This window comes from Rhipicephalus sanguineus, chromosome 2, assembly GCF_013339695.2.
Source record: "Rhipicephalus sanguineus isolate Rsan-2018 chromosome 2, BIME_Rsan_1.4, whole genome shotgun sequence".
In the NCBI taxonomy this organism is placed as follows: domain Eukaryota; kingdom Metazoa; phylum Arthropoda; class Arachnida; order Ixodida; family Ixodidae; genus Rhipicephalus; species Rhipicephalus sanguineus.
Genome location: NC_051177.1, coordinates 50888559 through 50906395, shown reverse-complemented (window position 1 = coordinate 50906395; position 17837 = coordinate 50888559). Strand labels below are relative to the sequence as shown.

At 47.7% G+C, this 17837-nt stretch overlaps 1 protein-coding gene and 1 long non-coding RNA gene across 2 annotated transcripts in view; both read left to right on the top strand.

Annotated features, from left to right (window-relative positions):
- Nucleotides 1-358: 358 nt before the first annotated feature.
- On the top strand, nt 359-5501 carry LOC119381165 (uncharacterized). The gene is made up of 3 exons (XR_005181304.2): nt 359-558; nt 2653-3013; nt 5072-5501. It is a non-coding gene; the product is annotated as an uncharacterized LOC119381165 (long non-coding RNA).
- Nucleotides 5502-16998: 11497 nt separating this feature from the next.
- The window catches only part of LOC119382932 (cytochrome P450 3A14-like), a 39143-nt gene continuing 38304 nt past the window's right edge, over nt 16999-17837 (top strand). The window contains exon 1 of the mRNA XM_049412829.1: nt 16999-17003. Coding sequence (XP_049268786.1) covers nt 16999-17003 — 5 coding nt within the window. The remainder of the gene's footprint in view (nt 17004-17837) is intronic.

Here is a 17837-nt window from a genome sequence, read left to right as displayed (position 1 = left end):
AGAGTGGTATAGAAAGTTTAGCACACAATTTAGTACACTTTTGCCTTCGACAGCTTGCCTGGCTTTGGCGTCGCCTGGTGGCGGTGCACACGGACTTAATCGTGGAGTATTTGTTAACAAGCGTCTTCTCTTGTAAGTAAAAGCAGGTAAAGAATATAAAAAAGATTACTAAAAGCCATCGAAATTTTTATCAGCCTCCTTTTTCCTTTTCTTTTTTAACTCGCGCGATCTGCATTTGCACGGTCATCCAGGTACCTTTTTTTTTATCGCTTATCGCATGGTGACAGCTCGTTCTTTCTCCCTTTCTGCATGGCGATACTTAAATCCATGCTTCCCTTATAAATGGGACACTTCGAAGACGGGCACTGCGAACGCGCTCTCGAAGTCAACACGGGCACTAACCACGAAAGAGAAGCACTTAAAAGGAAACGCTTACACTATATTGGATCCAGATGCGATACTTCTGGGATATCTTGGAGAGAGTGTACCCTCCGCGCGCCAGCATTCAGGAACAACTCGCTGACCTTCGGTTACCCGCTCAAGTAGCAACTAGCGACGGTAAGTTCTCGCATAACGGAGAAACTTCGAAGTTGGTGTTCCTATAGTTTTCGCACGCAAACCGCCCGCGCAGTTGCGACTGACCCATTAGCGTTTGGGCATGGAAGTGCGTAGGTCGGCAGTAAGGTAGAGAGGTGGGCGATCTGGAAACTGTGCATGCTTGGAAAATCCGCGCGAACACGACGGAACAGCGACGACGCTCGAACCGTGTTCTTCTCGTCTTGCGTCTCCGTCGTGTTCGCGCTGATTTTCCGAGCATGTAATATGTCTAGGAAGGCATAGCGCCAGCTTCGATGACGTCGTCTAAACAGCAATCACCAGCATTGTGTCCGACGTCACTGGAACAACTAACAAGCTCCCTTGTGCCGTCCGCTCGAGCAGCAACTGCGAACTTTGCTCATAACGGCGCGCTCACGAGCGCTCGCGCGCGCACCATCTCGAAAGACATCAGGAGACGGCTCGTAAACTTTCTGTGCTCTCAACGCTTACTTCGCGTTAAGAGGACTGGCAGTCCCAAAAACCGCTTCGGTCGCTGGAGCAGCCGTATTTCTATAAGCCTCCACTTTGTTGAGTGCCGCGAGATCGGATCCCAAACCGTTAGCTGCTAGCTTTACTTCGTTGAACGTTCCAGTTTGTGGCTATCGCATTCATTGCTTCGCTCTTTCGGCGAAACTGTGTTTTTTTATATCTCCTTGCTATATTTCGAATCAATTGGGGATGTGTAAGTTACTGCACCATATTTAACGGTATTCTTAGACTTCGCCACGAGCCTCTTGCTTATCATTAGCGGCCGCTATTCCGAGACCTCTGAAGCACGTAAAATTTAGGAATTCAGGTGAAGTGACAGCCTTTCACCACAATAACGAAACAAGTTCCTTTTGTCGAATTTCGCGCATATATCTGTAAGATTATTTAGGGAATCACTCACGATTACGCTAACCACGTCCGGACCCACGTGCGCTTTTTTTTTATAACGGTACGGTATTTCTTTCAGAAAGGTGATTAGTGGCCTATCGCATATAGCGGATGCGGGCAATCTGCAATAAAGGCACATCACCTGCACATTCGAGAGCCTTCGCGTTGGACACAGAATTGCTTCTCCACGCAAGCGGGGGTGCTGTTCTTGGTTCCTGTTTTTTCTGCTGAGTTGTGCTGAATCAAGCCTGAATATCTTGGCTTCCAAATCAGTCACTTTCAGAAATACTTGCAGGTTGTAAGTGCTTCACGAGCAAAGTACACTGGTTCAAGTTCTTACACGTGACACTTACGCCGTTGACAGTGAGGCATGTAGGTGTAGGCTGCACTGGGGCCGTTCATGTACAGTGAACCGTCCATTTAACATTTGCCTAACCAGTCAATGAGCGATCACTATAGTGACTGTTTATAGGAAATGTTTCGATATGCAACTTTTTTTTTTTTCGCAGGGTCGAAACGGTTGCTTCGACGTGAGAAATCTTGCTCTTTTTTTTTTTCGATTACTGTCATTTTAGAGCCAATAAGACAGTGCGAGGAACATTGCTTGTCAGCAATTCTTTCTTTCAGGAATTCTGGTAATTTATTTTATTTATGAATTCGAAAGCCTTAGATGCTTTATGAAACATACGAAGTGACCATCGGCGCCAACACGAGTACTGCAAAAAAATAATCATGTGATGACGTCATCATGACGTCACAGACCGTCAGAATTTGTGACATCATGATGGCGTCATGGTGATGTCGCTGTTACGTCACACGATGACGTCATCGCATGATATCGTCGCTTGGTCATCGGGTGGGCCCATCCCGGAGATACTTAAGGTAGCGAAAGCTTGTAGTCACTCCGATCACGGAGGCAGTGCAAAACCACGCAAGGTGCAGAAAGTTTTCGGAGGGGGGCGGGGAAGGATCAGTACGCCGACTGGCTTTCGCCTTCGAGTCAAAAGATGGCTTTCGCCTTCGAGTCAAATATCCGTCGTCAAATATTGAAGACCAGCTGAAAATCTCGGCAATTGAGACGAACGCATAAAGTGTCCCGCGAGTATTTTTTTTTTTTTCATGAAGTCTGGAGGCGATCATAGCAATATTTATATCCCCTAACCGCTCGCGTACTCGCAGCACTCCGCAGCGTGGCGCGCGAATACATCGACGCCGTGATGTACTACCTTCGCTGCGACTTGATGCTGCACAGAGTCGGGACAACGGAGCTTCGCAGCATGGCAGGCCATACTGGATGGCTGCTGCATGACGGCACCTTCCGGGGCCCTTGGTCACATAGTCCACGACGGCGCGCCCTGGCCGATTGAGGTACCGCACTGGGTAATCGGCCCACCGTTGCCGCAACGCTATGACGTCGCCGCCGTCATGCTGATTGAAGACTGCGAGTTCGAGGCCTTTTACGAGAACAGCTACACGCGATCTATCGCGGGCAAGGTGTCCGGAATAGTAGAGGAGGTGAGAGTGAGCATCATCATTGGCCGTGAGTATGCAAGGGAACTTGCCTGCCTTACCCTTTTTGTTGAACCATGCCTCGACGTAGACGCGGACATACAGGGTGTTTCGGCTAACTTGCGCTTGGTATTACGAACACATGCGTGTCCAATCGGCCAAGTATTGATCTGAGCCGTGCGAAGTAGGTCAGGATATTTTTTTTCTAATCCCCTAAGCTGGACAATTAAAAAATTGCTTGATTACCTTCTTAATTAGTAACTAGCGAAATAACTCAATGCAATAGTTGTAGCACTTGTCCTAAAACGACGGAACATTTCATCCATGCTGCAATCCGATAAGCTGGTAATTAACTATTATTTCTTAATTAACATTTAAAATGGTAACTCTAACGAAGAATGTTCAGTAGAAAAGTTGTTACGTTTGTTGAGCAACGTCGGATTATTTCGTCTATGTCGTATAGCTGCCCTGCATAATTTTTTTCCACTTTTCTTTAGAGTGCGCTAAGTTAAAAAGTATACTTGGCGCAAGTTAGCTGAAACAGCCTGCATAACTATTATTACGCTAAATGAAACTGTGCGGAGGTTTACTGTACAGGCCGACTATTCTATTGGCTTCGCTTCTCCTTCGTTGTATTCTTTGTGTACGTGTGTAAACCTTCATTCGGCATTCAATGTGGTGTGCTAACTGCTACACTCCGTAAACCAATGACGTGCGGCATTTGAATTAGTGAACGTATGCCCGCCTGATGTCGGCTGGTCCTTTACCTTTCTCCCTGCTAAGTGCACACCCTAAGTGCATTGGCAGGACACTGGAACCGATGTGCTGCTCGCAACTACGCCTCGTTTAGGAAGTGAGCGGATGTCCCTTAAAAAAACAGGGCATCGTCTCGCTATTTTCTGGCGATCTCGGGGAAAACGTCAGTTTCTAGCATTCTATTTAATACATGGGCCCTTTATTCTAATGGACTTCGTTTAATCTCGTTCTAAACCAGTCACTACGTTATCCTACATCCGGTTTATTAATTGTACGACTTCCTCCGATGTCACAGGGGACAGTGCTACAGATTTAAGCTGAATTAATTTAATGCCAATTAAAGCACCGTATACTGCCACTATTTTTTGTGTTCTGCACCAGGCACAAGATTCTAATTCGTCTTAGTGGCTGGTTCATTATCAGGTGGAATGTCGGCGCTGGTGTCAATGCATAGCGGTGAAACCTGTTCTATTTTCTGTCAGAGTAGGTTGTTTTACCTCTTCCTGTACACTCCTGCAGGGTCGTTTTCTTTCTTTAATTTCGGTAGTTTTTCATAACTTTCCTTCACCTGTCCTGGCTCAATGGTAAATTCTATTTGAAACTCTGACAATGCTTTCGAGTTTCTGAATGAGCGTGGCAACTTCTACTTTTTGTGTCTACCATTTACAATACCGTTGCATCTACCCACTCTTGTTCATTTTGGCTTCTGATTTCGCGAAGTTATGTCGTCAAGCGTTGGACATGCTTCCTTATAGCATATTCAAGAATGTTCCGTATGCTGCACTAGGGTTGCCTCTATCGACCGCGTATCTTAGTTGGTCGAGTGATTATATCGGCTTCAACTTTTCCAAGGCTGAGGCAGTAATGCTCCTAAATAGTTTTCAGTTTCCTTTTCATTTTGGAGTGCCCATTTGATAGCAAGCGAAACAATCTATAGATTATCACTTAATTCAACGCTTAGCAGTCCAGTGATACATTACGGCGAATGACTGTTCATAATCCATATATAGAGCAAAGTAGCACTTTTTTTCTGTTAATCGTTTAATATCAGTTCTATAAATTGACTCAAATTTAGGTTGGATATGTTTAACATGCCTCTTCCGATTTCACGAAGATAAGCGTAAATTTCGTGCACCTAAACATGCTCGTTTCTCGAGAATTTTTTTTTCCATGGCATCTCTTTTCTCAGCCTCCCGTAGTTGAGGCTACACCAGTGATATTTATGTACGCAAAAACTAAATTTGCTGATGAAAGGAGGGTGGCGCACGACTAATTTCTTTCCGCAATTTTCGTTCTTGTTTTTTTTGTTTCTTGCTTTTTTTTTTGTGAACAGACCCAGAGGGGCGGAATGGCAGGCCTCGGCTGAAGTTCATCGAAACAACGCATATGACCTGCCCGAAGACTGACCACCACAGCCTTGGCCCTCGCACCCAAAAGGTTTTCGAAAAAGCCATTGGACAAGGTATACGCAGGTGCGTCGACCAAGCAATGTCGTTCAGCGTGGCTCCAGTGCTTGACAATTTGCTCAGCCGCGTTGCTTACCCGGACTTCACTAATGTGCGCCAATAGAAGGAATGCATCACCCCCGCAAGAGTGCCTGTAAAATCAGTCTCGCTTCGCGAGATCTCGTGAGACTAACGAGGAAACTGCACTGTTTTTAAGCGACAAAGCGTGAAAGATTGCGGTCACAAGACTCCTTTCACGAGCACATTGTACTGTATGCCTGTAAAAATAAAAAGTGAAATGACTGTGCCCGCAAAGAGGCTCGTGCTAACATTGCCTTTGTGTAGTTCAAATGTTGTCCGTTGTCAACGTGTGGGTCGTCCTAACGTTTACTTCCCTAAAACTTCCACGCTGATGTGTGACACAGGAAAGAAAACTCGCAGGGTCCCTTACGCATTCGCTTAAAGGGGTACTAACACAAATATCTCGGCCTCGCCCTTTTTTTTTTTTTTGCTGCAATGTGTTGTTGAGGGCCTGTTAATCATAACACTGACACATCGCTTGCTGCAGCGCGCAACAGATCATTAATTACAGGCGCCTCATTACCGCCCAGTGTCAGAGAGAGAGAAACATTTATTGAAAAAAAAAAGTGGTTCATTGCGGGCGGGGCCCTTCTTCCAAGGCTCCACTGGCTATAGCGGCTCGGCGGGCCTGACTTAGGGTTGCCAGTTGGCTTCCCAGGGTCCGTTCAGCGAGTTGCGCCTCCCACGACCACGTGTGTATTGGATGCGCATGTCCTGTGCCGACTGTAGCGGGTCGCTCGGGACAGCGGTAGATTATGTGTGTGAGTGCTGGAATATCTCCGCACCACGGGCATGCGTGCCAGTTTTGGTTTCAAAAATGACAAGCCCCCGGATGCAACTATCACCACCTAGCGGGTGCAGCGCTCGATCCCGTCAGCCATCAGAAATCTGACGCACTTCCGCGCGTTTCGCGAGCTGCCGCCCAAAAGTAGGCTGCTAGAGCGAACGCGGCAAAAAAAAATAGTGGCTATGACATCATAACTTGTTGCAGTGTGGTCACGTGAGGGAAGTAGGGGGGTCACCTTTGAGGGTGTCAATAGCCCGAGGGTGTCGATCGCTCAGACAAACTTCAAAATTCATTTAAGGTATACCTTCCAAGCTATATTCACTGTTGATACTTTGCAGATCGATCCCGCAGGCTATCTCGGCCGAGAAATTTTGTGTTAGTACCCCTTTAAGACGACTCGAAGGCGAAAGCGAACTTATTTCTTCTCAGTAAATGTATAGATCCACCCCTGCCCCCCTTCGAAAGCTTTCTACACTTCGCCTGGTTTTGTACTGCCTCCGTGATCGGCTCCCTTTGCTCAAACGACGATGTCATGTGATGGCGTCATCATGCGAATTAACCTCGTGACGTCACATGGTGGCATCATCATGTGATGTTCTGCATCACTCATGTGACGACGACGGTCAGTTGTCGTGTCTGACGAGGAACCTAAGGTTTTCGCCTTGACAAGCAGTCCACACGAGAGCAATGGGGATGTGAAAACAGCGCCAATTCGGAAAGTTAATGTTATTTGTTCATCGAATAATGCGGACAGGCAATCCAAGCAGGGAGAGCGACAAATAGCACTCGCAATGAATATAAACTTCACAAAACAAAACAGTGCAAGGATTTTCTTGCCTTGCACCCTTATCAAATACGCCAGTTGTTGGATGCACATCGCGGTTATTCACCGTTGCTCTAAAGACAAAAAAAAAAAAATAAGGAAGAAAGCAGGTGCGAGAAGTACCGGAACAAAACAGCACAACAGGAAAACAACGCAAGACTCGAACCAACCCAACAACTTGCATCATAAACACGAAGAAAGCGGGTGAGAAGGCGAGGGTTTAGGTTGTCACGTCGACGCTCAAGAAATCTTCAGCCTTTTTTGAAACAGCATGCCGAAATGCTAAAGAAAAACATAAGATGAAGAAAGATAGGGGCGTTATAAAGAAGAACATAATGTTCTACTATGCGTCTGATAAGCTTTGCGGAATGCAAAGATCGAAGCTGTAAGGTATAGGGTGCCCCAGCTAACTCTAGCCAGCGTTTAAAAATACACAGACACCCTCTATGACGACGTCACCAAGTACATGTTGCTGACTATTGCATGGAGTAAGTCACAATTTTTGTGTTCTGCTTGATAGCCTAATTAGGCAAGATAACTAACCTTAGAAGGAACGAAACTGGGCGAGAAATTCCAATGAGCGAGTTCTACATCGGTTTGCAAAACGTCCGATTAGATAGTTGCTAACTTCCTATCTAATAAGTATTAATGCTGTTTTTTTTTTGCTTTTTGCTTACTACGGATGCACGCGAAATACAAAAAAAAGCACCACGTGCATGCCTGCTTAAGCCCCTGTGCTCGCCGTGATTGCAGTGGTGCCTAACGTTCCGCGTACAAGCAATATTCTTCTTGAAAGAACGTGAAGTTGGGCACGTTGTTATTCCATCTTAACACCTATAGTGCGTGCACAGAAAGGACAAGACATGGAAGCGTCCGCGTCGTACCTCTGTGTCATGTCCCTTCTTATAGGTACCATGCAGTCGATTTTTCACGTGTGACTGCAGCGCCAGAACGCACGGCCTAGCGTATAAAAAAAGCAACGTTGAGACGGTCCAGGCATAGAGTTTCCTAAAATTAACTAGAGGGGACTCTGGCGCTGCGATCGTTCAGCTACCATGGGAATGATGGGTAGTACACAAATTTGCCCTGCCTTCGTGCTTGCGGCTTCAAACGTACTTGTGGCTCTGTTTATTGCTGTGTTTTGGCGTTCGTTTCGGATAAAAGAATAGACTGCTGTGAACTTCGTGACCAGCTTTGATTTGTTGAGCCTAAAAAAGTCAAAGTGGTGAAGTGGAACTGCTGATTTTGCTAAACTTTGTTTTGCGACAAAGCGGATGCAGGCGACGCGGAGCCAAACGGAGCCGAAAGAATGAAGTTTAGACAAATTTGTTTACAACCCATCATTCCCATGCTGGCTGAAGCGTCATGCGCTGCAGCTCCCATTAGACACTAGCGCTAGAGTTCCATCTAGTAAGTATTCTAGGAAACTCTATGGGTCCAGGGACAAAATCAAACGCGATGCGCGCCTCTCCGCGTCTGCATGAGTGCAGACAACGCCTCCTAGAAAAACTATGCCTGGAACGTCGCTCATTTTTCCATAGGGAGCTCCCTGCCGCGCGTTGCGACCAGGCGCCGTGCGAGAGCGCTCGCCTCCGTACCGCCTAGTCACGTGATGCCACCGGCAGCAGCCGGCCGGCGCGCTGTCCGCCGGCGGAGAGCGCGAGCTCCCGTCGGCGTATGTTTCAGAGCAGACGACGCTGCGTTGCAACGCGTTAAAACATACCTGCAGCTCTGCAGAAAAATTTTCTATTGAAACAAATCAACCAGCAACAAAAAGCCCCGTCAGGTGACTCGCATGATGCAGGTATCCATGCACACAAGCACAGTAGTGGTTTTTTTTTCCCTGGGGTATTGTGTGCGTGCGTGCGTGCGATCGCGCAAGAACCTTTCCACCCTTCTACGAGCAGTCGCGAGACGTTCATCTCTCGGCGAACCGAAGGCACTTTGACTGGGCCTATCTCGGTCTCGCCCCCGCGTATTGATGCTGTCGTAGACGTTTCGTTTACCTCGTTTGGTACACGCCAAAATTGGCGTGGCACATGACATACCAGCGGCCGTGCCTCTTAAAGCCTGAACGGGAAATAATGCGGCATATATGCAGCTTCCCGCACAACGGTGTAAGCCATGGAATTTTTGACAAACATGCAGGATTAGCTTATTGCAAGGAAGATGAGCTCACTGCATGTCTACTGACAATATAAATAACGTGGGGAAAATATGAGTGTTACGTTTCTGGTAGAAAAGGACTTAACTGTTTCTGTGTAAGCGCACATATGTGTTTTGTGTTTCTCCGCCTTACTAACGCGCCAGAAAATATAATTATTAGATTACTGGCGCAACTCAGCTCGAGACGAAGAAGAAAGGCGCAGATGTAAACACATATACACTGCTAATTTTAATTGGGGTTATAAAGTGAACGAACGAAACACAAGAACAACAAAATTAATAGGTACACATGACGACGACCACGAGACTCGAAGTCCAATAGAATTGTGCTTGAGACACGGCCCATCCCGAGATATGATACCACGCATGTTCGTGCAGAAGGAGTCGGCACGACGCCTCGAGTATTGCTGGGACTACTACACCTACAATTTCAAGATTTTTCTTGACAGGGTTTTTTTCTCAAGAAACTTCACAGTAGCGTTCGTGTTTGTTTTCCCTTGCGCATAGTTTGAAAAAAGTGGCTTGATGAGCTTTCGTGCGATGAGCTCCAGTAGAACTTTGCGGTGGTCCGAATCGGTGTTGCCGCAGCTCAACACGGGCAGGCTCATGAGCTCTTGTACTGACCTCTGGACGCACGCTTCAAGAGGCTTCTTGACTGACCGTCGTTGCGAGAGTACGCAGTCCGCAAATCTCCGCAGGCCTACAAGAACTTTGACTAGTTCTTGCGTCGGGTAGTAAAGCCGCCGCGATCTTGGTGCGTTATGAGGCCATGATTTGGAGCACTGCTGTTTGGTGCTTGAAGCATTGCGATGCACTCAGCACATGCAATGCGCTCGCTTACAGCGCGAACAATGAAACCTCCGATCATTGCCAGGCTGGCGATGTCGGGGTTCGAGAGAATCGGCTTGTTTGACAGCAATGTTCCTTAGACGCATTGCTGCTGTGTTCAAAATAAGGTCAGCCGCGGTGGGTGTGCTCGTACAGCGGACCTGCTGAATTGGGAGAAGCTGCGTTGACGTGAATGTCGCCGAACTCTGTACATTGCTGCCACTGGAAGCGGCTATAATTCCTGTTTTGAGCATTTTTTTCGAGACCGCAAATTGTGCTTCTGACGTCCAAGGGCATCGTCACATCCCGCACTCCGCCGCAAGAATCCGAACATGGCCTCTATAGGGTCACTCGACATCTTTCGGGTCAGAACAAATTTAAATTTCTTATCAGTCAGCAGGTGTCGTGTGCAGGCAACATTTGATTGTGTTGTGAAGAGCAGGGCGTGGCACGTTTCCTTGCTGAAGAAGTTTTCAGCTTTGCTTGCATCCCTCAGGTCTTCTACATAAGCGATGAAAGCGTGCTCCAGCCAATCGAGCCTTTCGTCGTCTACATCAGTGAATGGGCGGCAATCAGTATTGTTGCAATGAACGTACTGTTGACAGTTAGCTAATGTCCATTAAAGTAAACCATCTTTGCATAATTTCAAGGAATTGGATCGTAGGACCTGCCGATGCGAATTCTATGTCTGAAGTGTGTCCTGCCTGCTCTTTGAAATATTTCAAGGCTCCAACTACCGCGGCTGACAACAACTGCACGGCTGCTTTAACGCTCATCTTTTCAATATTTGAAGGGTAGAGGTGCTTTCTTGTGAGGAACCTAATTGGCTTTACTGTTGAGTTCTTCTGCATTTTGTAGATCTTCTTTAGGTACACTGATGATATTTCTTTTTCTCCACCGATGTCTTTGGCCAGAAACTGCGATCTAACATTTTTGATTATATGGCTCTGATCGAAAGCAAGAAGATGTTCTTCGTGACATCCGCGGGGTGCGGCGCGCGTACGTGGAGCGCCCCGTCACACAGAACTTCCATGGCTCTCACGTTAATCTTGTGATTGTCCGTCACCACACGGACGACATCGAAGCCGATCTCCGACGTCTTCTGTATCACATGTCGTGTGACTTCTGCTAACTGCTCCCCTGTGCACCCCTTTGTGAAAAAATACCCTACAGGTATTTTGTATCGACCGTGGAGACCACATAGCAAGAAGCACAGGACAGAGTTTGCCAGGCAATCACTCTGAGAGCTGTCGATAAGGTGTTGCAGCTCAGCGCCCATGTCGACGTCGCCAACGAATGCGTCCCGTTGCTTATGGTACTGTAACTTCTGGCGTATTCTCATTTCATCAATTATCAGCGAACAAACTTTTGACTGTGGCGTTTCAAGAGCTAATATTTCGGTTTCAAGGCGGCAACGAACTAGATTAGTAAAGCCAATTTCTCCTGAAACCGCGCCTATATACTTTTGGAGGGTCTTGTTGCAGGGCAATCTCAGCAGGCCTTCCGAGCGCAAATACTCGTACGCCTTCGTCGACAAATTTCTGAGTATAATGCTGTGCCTCAGCGTGGTTTCTGACCACTGCGGCTTTTTCCTTTTGTAATTTTTGACCTGGTCAACAATAAGGAGTGCCTTAATTGCCCTTCTCCGCGTCTGACGTCACTTCTATAAATGCACTGACGTGCGCGGCTTCTTTAAGCTTCAGCAGTTCTTGTTTGTAGGCATCCACTGTTCGGCTCAGTCTCTCATTTTTCGCTTTCAGTGCTCGCTCTTTCTCGCGCCATCGCTTGCGCTGGACGAAGTACGTCGAGCGGGTAGAGCCTAAATGGTGTTTGTGTCTTGAGCGAACGTTTAGCATACAACCATTCCGGTTGGTGTCAGCATTGAACGTACCGGCACTCTCGGCTGCCAGATCCGCCTCTACTTGCTTAGTTTGGACGAGATTCTTTGCCAGCTCGCTTACTCCATTGCTGTCGTCACTGTCTAGAGACTTAGCTGGCCCTTCATTTGAGTGTTCTCGGTTGTTCGTGCGACAACCGAAGCGCTTGAAGGAGTACGCTTACGCTTTTGTGTTGTGCCTTGGGTCGTGCTTTCAGGTTGTGGAGTCAGCAGTTCACCGATTTCCACAGGCGGACTTGCGGATACATATGCCGGTGTCGTGTTCTCCGGTTGAGTAAAGCACGGAAACAGTTCGCCGTGTACTGTTGGCACTGTCGTGCTTGTGGACACACTGGCCGCTGTCGTACTTTCGACGTTTCGCGCAAGGCTCGGCACCGGTTCGCTGAACACACTAGGTACTGCACCGGGCTTGAGTAAGCGCCTGGTGAAGTCCTTCTTGAAGTCACTGGCATGAAAGTGCAGGCTGCATGCAACAGAGTGCTCCTTGATTGTAGTGCTGGAAAAGGCGTCTCCTAATATTGCGTGCAGCCACTTATCACGCAAGGAGGTCTCGGCTGGTACTTCGTGAAAGGACACCCCCGGTTGCTTCCGTCGGCAACTCGAAGAGCAGCCGGGTACACAACAGCACCGCATTGCTGCTCAAATGAAGTAGCGCTGGCTCCGCAATAACAGACGGCGAAAAACATCACGCAAAGCAACGCAAAGCTGCTGCGATAAGCAGACGAAATTACCGCCATTCGTGTGAAGCTTTGTTTCCAGTAAAAAAATGACCTTCAAGAAAGTGGACTTTATTTGATTTACCAGTTTGCTATCTCACGACAGCGATAAAGAAACCGCTTGAGTGTTGTCGTCTGCATTAGCAGCGGTAACAGCGCGCGGTCGGCAAGGTGTCGTCTGCTCGCAACAAGCCAGCCGCTCGGCGCCCGGCGGCCGCGCGTCCGCAGGTTTACAAGGAGCGACCGCCAGGGGCGCTCGCCTCCGTACCGGAGGGGGAGGGTAAAATCAGAGGGTAGGGCAGCGCGTTCGCGGCTCACGCTCCAGGCATAGTTTTTCTGTGGTCGGGCCAGAAGGGGGGACGCGTGCGAGCGTCTGTTTTCTGCCTACCCCTTGCGGCCAATGTCAGCCAACTTGAGACAGCCCAGCAACGCAGCTCCCTCTGATCAGTGGACGGTGCCTTATACGTCTGTCGCGGCGGTTCATGACAGCGATAAGCAGACGTAGCGGTTATCGCTTGTGCTGCCGCTAGCAAAACGGGCGTCATCTCAACACCACCATCGTCATTGCCCTGTCGGGGCGGCACACCAGGCTGAATGCCACGGTCAGTTAGGGAGCCCTGCAATCACGCCGGGCAAGTGGGCATGTCACGTGGTACATTTTTGTTTTGTATTTCGTGGGCATCTGTATTAGGCTGAAAAAACACCGATACCTAACAGATACAACGTTAGAAACTGTCCAATCGGACGTTTTGCTAAATGATCTACATCTTTGTCATCGTAATTTTTTGCCAGGCTTCGTTGCTTCGGAAGTTGGTTAATGAAACATGCCTATTCAAAGAGTTAAGCAGAGCACAAAAAAAATACTCTGACTTACTACATGCAATAGTCAGCAACATGCATTTTGTCGCGTAAAAAATTATTACGTTAGCTAGTGTTTAGCACTGTACCGCGACCAACACTCCGAGTCGGTCGTGTTTGCAGCTGCGCTGTTGGTTAGTCGGTCCTCGCGCGGCCACATTGGCCGTCTCGTGGTGGTTCGCGTTAACGCATGGAGGGAGCCTCATCATCTCTGCAGGCATTTCATAAAGTTGTTCTCTCTCTCTCTCACCTAGTGTTCCATATGCAAGTGGCAGGTGATTTGTTCACCTAGCTACGTTCAACCATTTTCGGCGTTATGTGTTATTGTAGAAGTGAAATGACGGCAAGGGTATGGGCTCGTTCGTACAGCAGCGCGTTAAAATAATTAAAGATTCATTTCGTGGTTAGCGCCTGTCTCTGTGTCGCCTTCGTTGTGTCTCGTCCAGAAATTTTCCGCGTAAAGACGTGATATCATGAATTAGAGACTAATCTGATTTAGCACCTTCAAGTTTAACATCGAAAGCACCGAGAAAATTTCTTTTGTTTCATCCCTCCCCATTCCATCCCTTCCCCCAGTGCAGGGTAGCATACTAGTCCCTCTAGACTCGTTAACATCCCTGCCTTTCCTTTCTCTCTTGTTCCTTCCTTCCTTCCTTTGTTTAATCATCATCACCTTCATCATCAGCCTGACTGCGCCCACTGCAGGGAAAAGGCCTCTCCCATGTTCCGCCAATCAACCCGATCGTGCGCTTGCTGCGGCCACGTTATACCCGCAAACCTCCTAAGCTCATCTGCCCACCTAACTTTATGTCTCTCCGTCAGGCGGTTGACACAACCTTTCTTTGTTTGGCACAACCTTAATGAACACCAGCAGATAATAAAGCCAATGAAGGCCTAGGGGACGCTAATTGCACTGTTTTAAGTGCACTGTAGTAATTGTGATATAGGTGCGAAGAAAGTGAAGAAGAAGAAAAGATAGCCTGCTGCCGGCAGGGACCGAACCTGCAGCCTTAGAAGGTTGCACGTTCGGTCTCTGTCGGCGGGAGCTCACGTGAGGATTTTTGAAAAAACGCGCGCGTCAGCAAAATATAATCTGGAAAAACGACTAGTCGTCCCAAATACCCACATGGACCGCTTATGCTTCGCGTATGGCGTGTGGTGCTGATCTGTTTCTCACGCGCTGTCCCCAACAAAACTGCGATTTCCACTTTTTATTTCACTGTGACTGTGCAGCCTAAAACTAGGCGCAGACAATCGAACGAGTTTTCTGCATTTTTTTTTTCAGTTTAATAAAGAAACGGATAAGCACTACACACCAATCACAAAGAATAAGCGGTTCGTTTGGGTATTTGGGACAACTTGCCGTTTTCTCAGACCACAATCTGCTGCGGGGCGCCTTTTTTCAAGAATCCTCAATGAGCCTCCACTCTGACATAACAGGGCTCACGGATACCCTGCGCGCCCGGTGCACTCAGTTTCAGTATCGCCCCGATCGGGGCCTTGAATTTCGGTGAATATTATCTCAAATTACGTGTGTTTTTTGCAATTGTTGAAAAAATGGCATGACATAAATTGTGATGCTCTACAATTCTTCCATATAAATAACGGTCCTAAAGATGATAATTAGAAAGTTAGTTACCGAACTTTTGTTATTCGCTCATTTGAATGTAGCTTTAGGAGCGGCAAAGTTTTTCCGCCTCGGATTAGAGTGCGTTGCCGAAGGCGACAGGGCATTTAAAAAAAAGTTGCAGTGGCTTAGCTCGGCTATGCCAGAATAACGTAGCGTCAGCAAAGGTTCAGCTAATTATTCTTAGCTTTTCTTATTGTCTAGGATTAGCGTGATTATCATGCTTACTGCTGCTCCAATGATACACACACGGTATACGTATTATGTGGCACATGTATATTTATTTTGCCAGACAACTACTTCGGGATCCGATGAGTTAAGCTTCTCCGCTCTTCTGTGCCGTTGAGCAACATTTGCGCTCTCCTTCTCCATGGCTATACCACACTGGCAAACGCCAGTCAGAGGCGCTATCAAGCGGCTCCAGCGCAGTGTCAGGCGGCGACTGCACAGCGAAGGCGAATAGCTGCGCGCGCGCCGGCGCCAATACGTCTGCCAAGGCTACGACGTCACTCCTTTGGAAAGCGCAGACCGGCGGCGGCGGCGGAGTGCGCGGGAGTTGCCGGCTCCGGTGCGTGACATCACTGATCCTAGCGCATGCACAGCACTGCTCTTGAAGATCGACGCGAAACTGACTCGGCTAGGCCAGTGTAGCTAACGCTACAAAAATGTAACTGTCAGAGAATTTTTATATAGCTGTCAAAGCATTTCTATAAAAATATGTGTCGCCTAAAAACACCCTGCATATATTTGTGTGCGGTGTGTGCTTCGTTTTCCAAGGCACGTTTTAATTTCTTCGCCCTCGAAGTGTTGCCGTCTTTCGCGCTCAGTCATCGAGAACTCAATTCTGCGAAAGTGGTTTTGTTTGGGCCGATATCTCTCTACTTCTTTGTTAACCTATCGCTGAGTCATGTGGCTTGTCTGAGAGAAGAGATTTTGGGAATAAATGCCGTTCCCGGAAGTCCGGGGCATGACTCACGACGCTGGCACAGAGCTCGATGATTCATGAAAACGTGCAGCCGCGCAAAGTAGCAAAGGAGAAACCACAGGAGATCGAACACAACGAAGGAAGAAATGATAGAAAGGATGCTAGACAGATAGGAGGTGGGATGGCGGGTGAGTGAAAGACGAACACCACTGAGCGCCAGCTATAGGTACCTCTCTCGCCATTAGAAGAAAGCGGGCAGTATTACAGGGAATCAAACTCAGTACCTTTACCATTGAACGCGGTTTCCGTAACAACTTTTATGTGTCTCTATCTCTCTCACGTGCCACATCTTAACAAAAATTTGTACAGAGTATCATCAGACAATGTAGAGTGCCGATATCTATATAAAATCTTCAGATCCACAACAAATTTACTGCTTTAAAATTTAAGATGACAATAGTGCAAATGTGAAGTACACATTTTTGTAAACTCGACAGCGTCCAAGAGCTCGTTTAACAGAAATTCTGGCATCGGCGGTTGTGAGAAAAAAACCAGCCTTGTCTGTGAGCAAAAATTCAAGACGGATTCAAATAAAGGAATAATAAAGAATATTTCGTTCGATTGGGAATTGAGCCCCGGCAGCACTTCTGCATGGCGACGAGGTGTTACACAGAGCCACGCCCGTGCTCGAAATTGCTTCAGAAAAAAACAAAAAACAAAAAGAAACACTATATTAACCTAATGCAGTACGAGGAGTGTAATTATAACGCATGTAATATTGCGTGGCAGAAGGGCAGAATCACACCAGGCGTCAAAACGTGTGAATTGCGCAACGAGTGGTTGGTTTAAAGGGCCAGAAAATACAACGCACACAGGCATAATTAACTGTAATTATCAACAACACCATCAACGACGTGTGAAGGAGCGCGTGTTGCTTAACGGACCTGCATAGGGGATACCTCGACAACTTGCAAAAGGAAGATTTATGTCGTATGTACTACTGCCCTGTTTAAGAAAAAATGGCGCAGGAGCATGGGCTCGTTCGTACAGCGTGTTCCCATAATATAATAATTGTTGAGGTTAACGTCCCAAAACCCCGATATGATTATGGGGTACGCCGTAGGAGGGATCAGGGAATTCCGACGACCTCGGGTTCTTGAACGTGCACTTAAATATAAGTACACGGGCATTTCGCCCCATCGAAAATGCCGCCGTCACGCTCGGCATTCGAACCGACGATCTTCGGGTCAGCAGTCGAGCGCTGTAACCACTAGACTACCGTGGCGGCTATGTGTTACTGTAATAAAAGATTCATTTGGAGGTGAGCCCTTGCCTGTGTGTCGCCTTCGTTGTCTCCTCGTCCAAAATCTTTCACGTAAAGACGTGATATCATGAATTAGCGACTAGACAAATTTAGAACCTTCAAGTTATCATCTAAAGCACGGATATATGTGCAAAGAGAAAGAATGAAGGATGGGAACTTTGAGGGCTCGTTTCTTGTTTGACACAACCTTAATGAAAAACCAGCAGATAACGAAGCCAATGGAGGTATAGGGGACGTTAACTGTGAGAAGGAAGTAAAGTGGACGAAAAAACAACTTGCCGCCGGCAGGGACCTAACCAGCAACCTCTCGAATGTTACTGCTGTGATTCATTTCTTTGTCCTTGACGCATTGCAGTCTTTCGCGCCTAGGCCATCAAGGATCAAACACCTGTGACCTGTTTTGCTTGAGTCCATAGAAATGCGCAAGGTTCCCCATAGGGGGGGGGGGGGGGAGGGGGGGGCGAAGGTTCGGCAGCGCCCCCCCTACTAAGTCAATGTAAGGGGCAGATTTTGCCTCCCCCCCCTCTTAGTGACTAGAAGGGTCAACGTACGCGGCAGAACTTCGCACCCCCCCCCCCCCCCCCCCGTGCGCACACCTATGCTTGAGCCGATATCTCTCAAT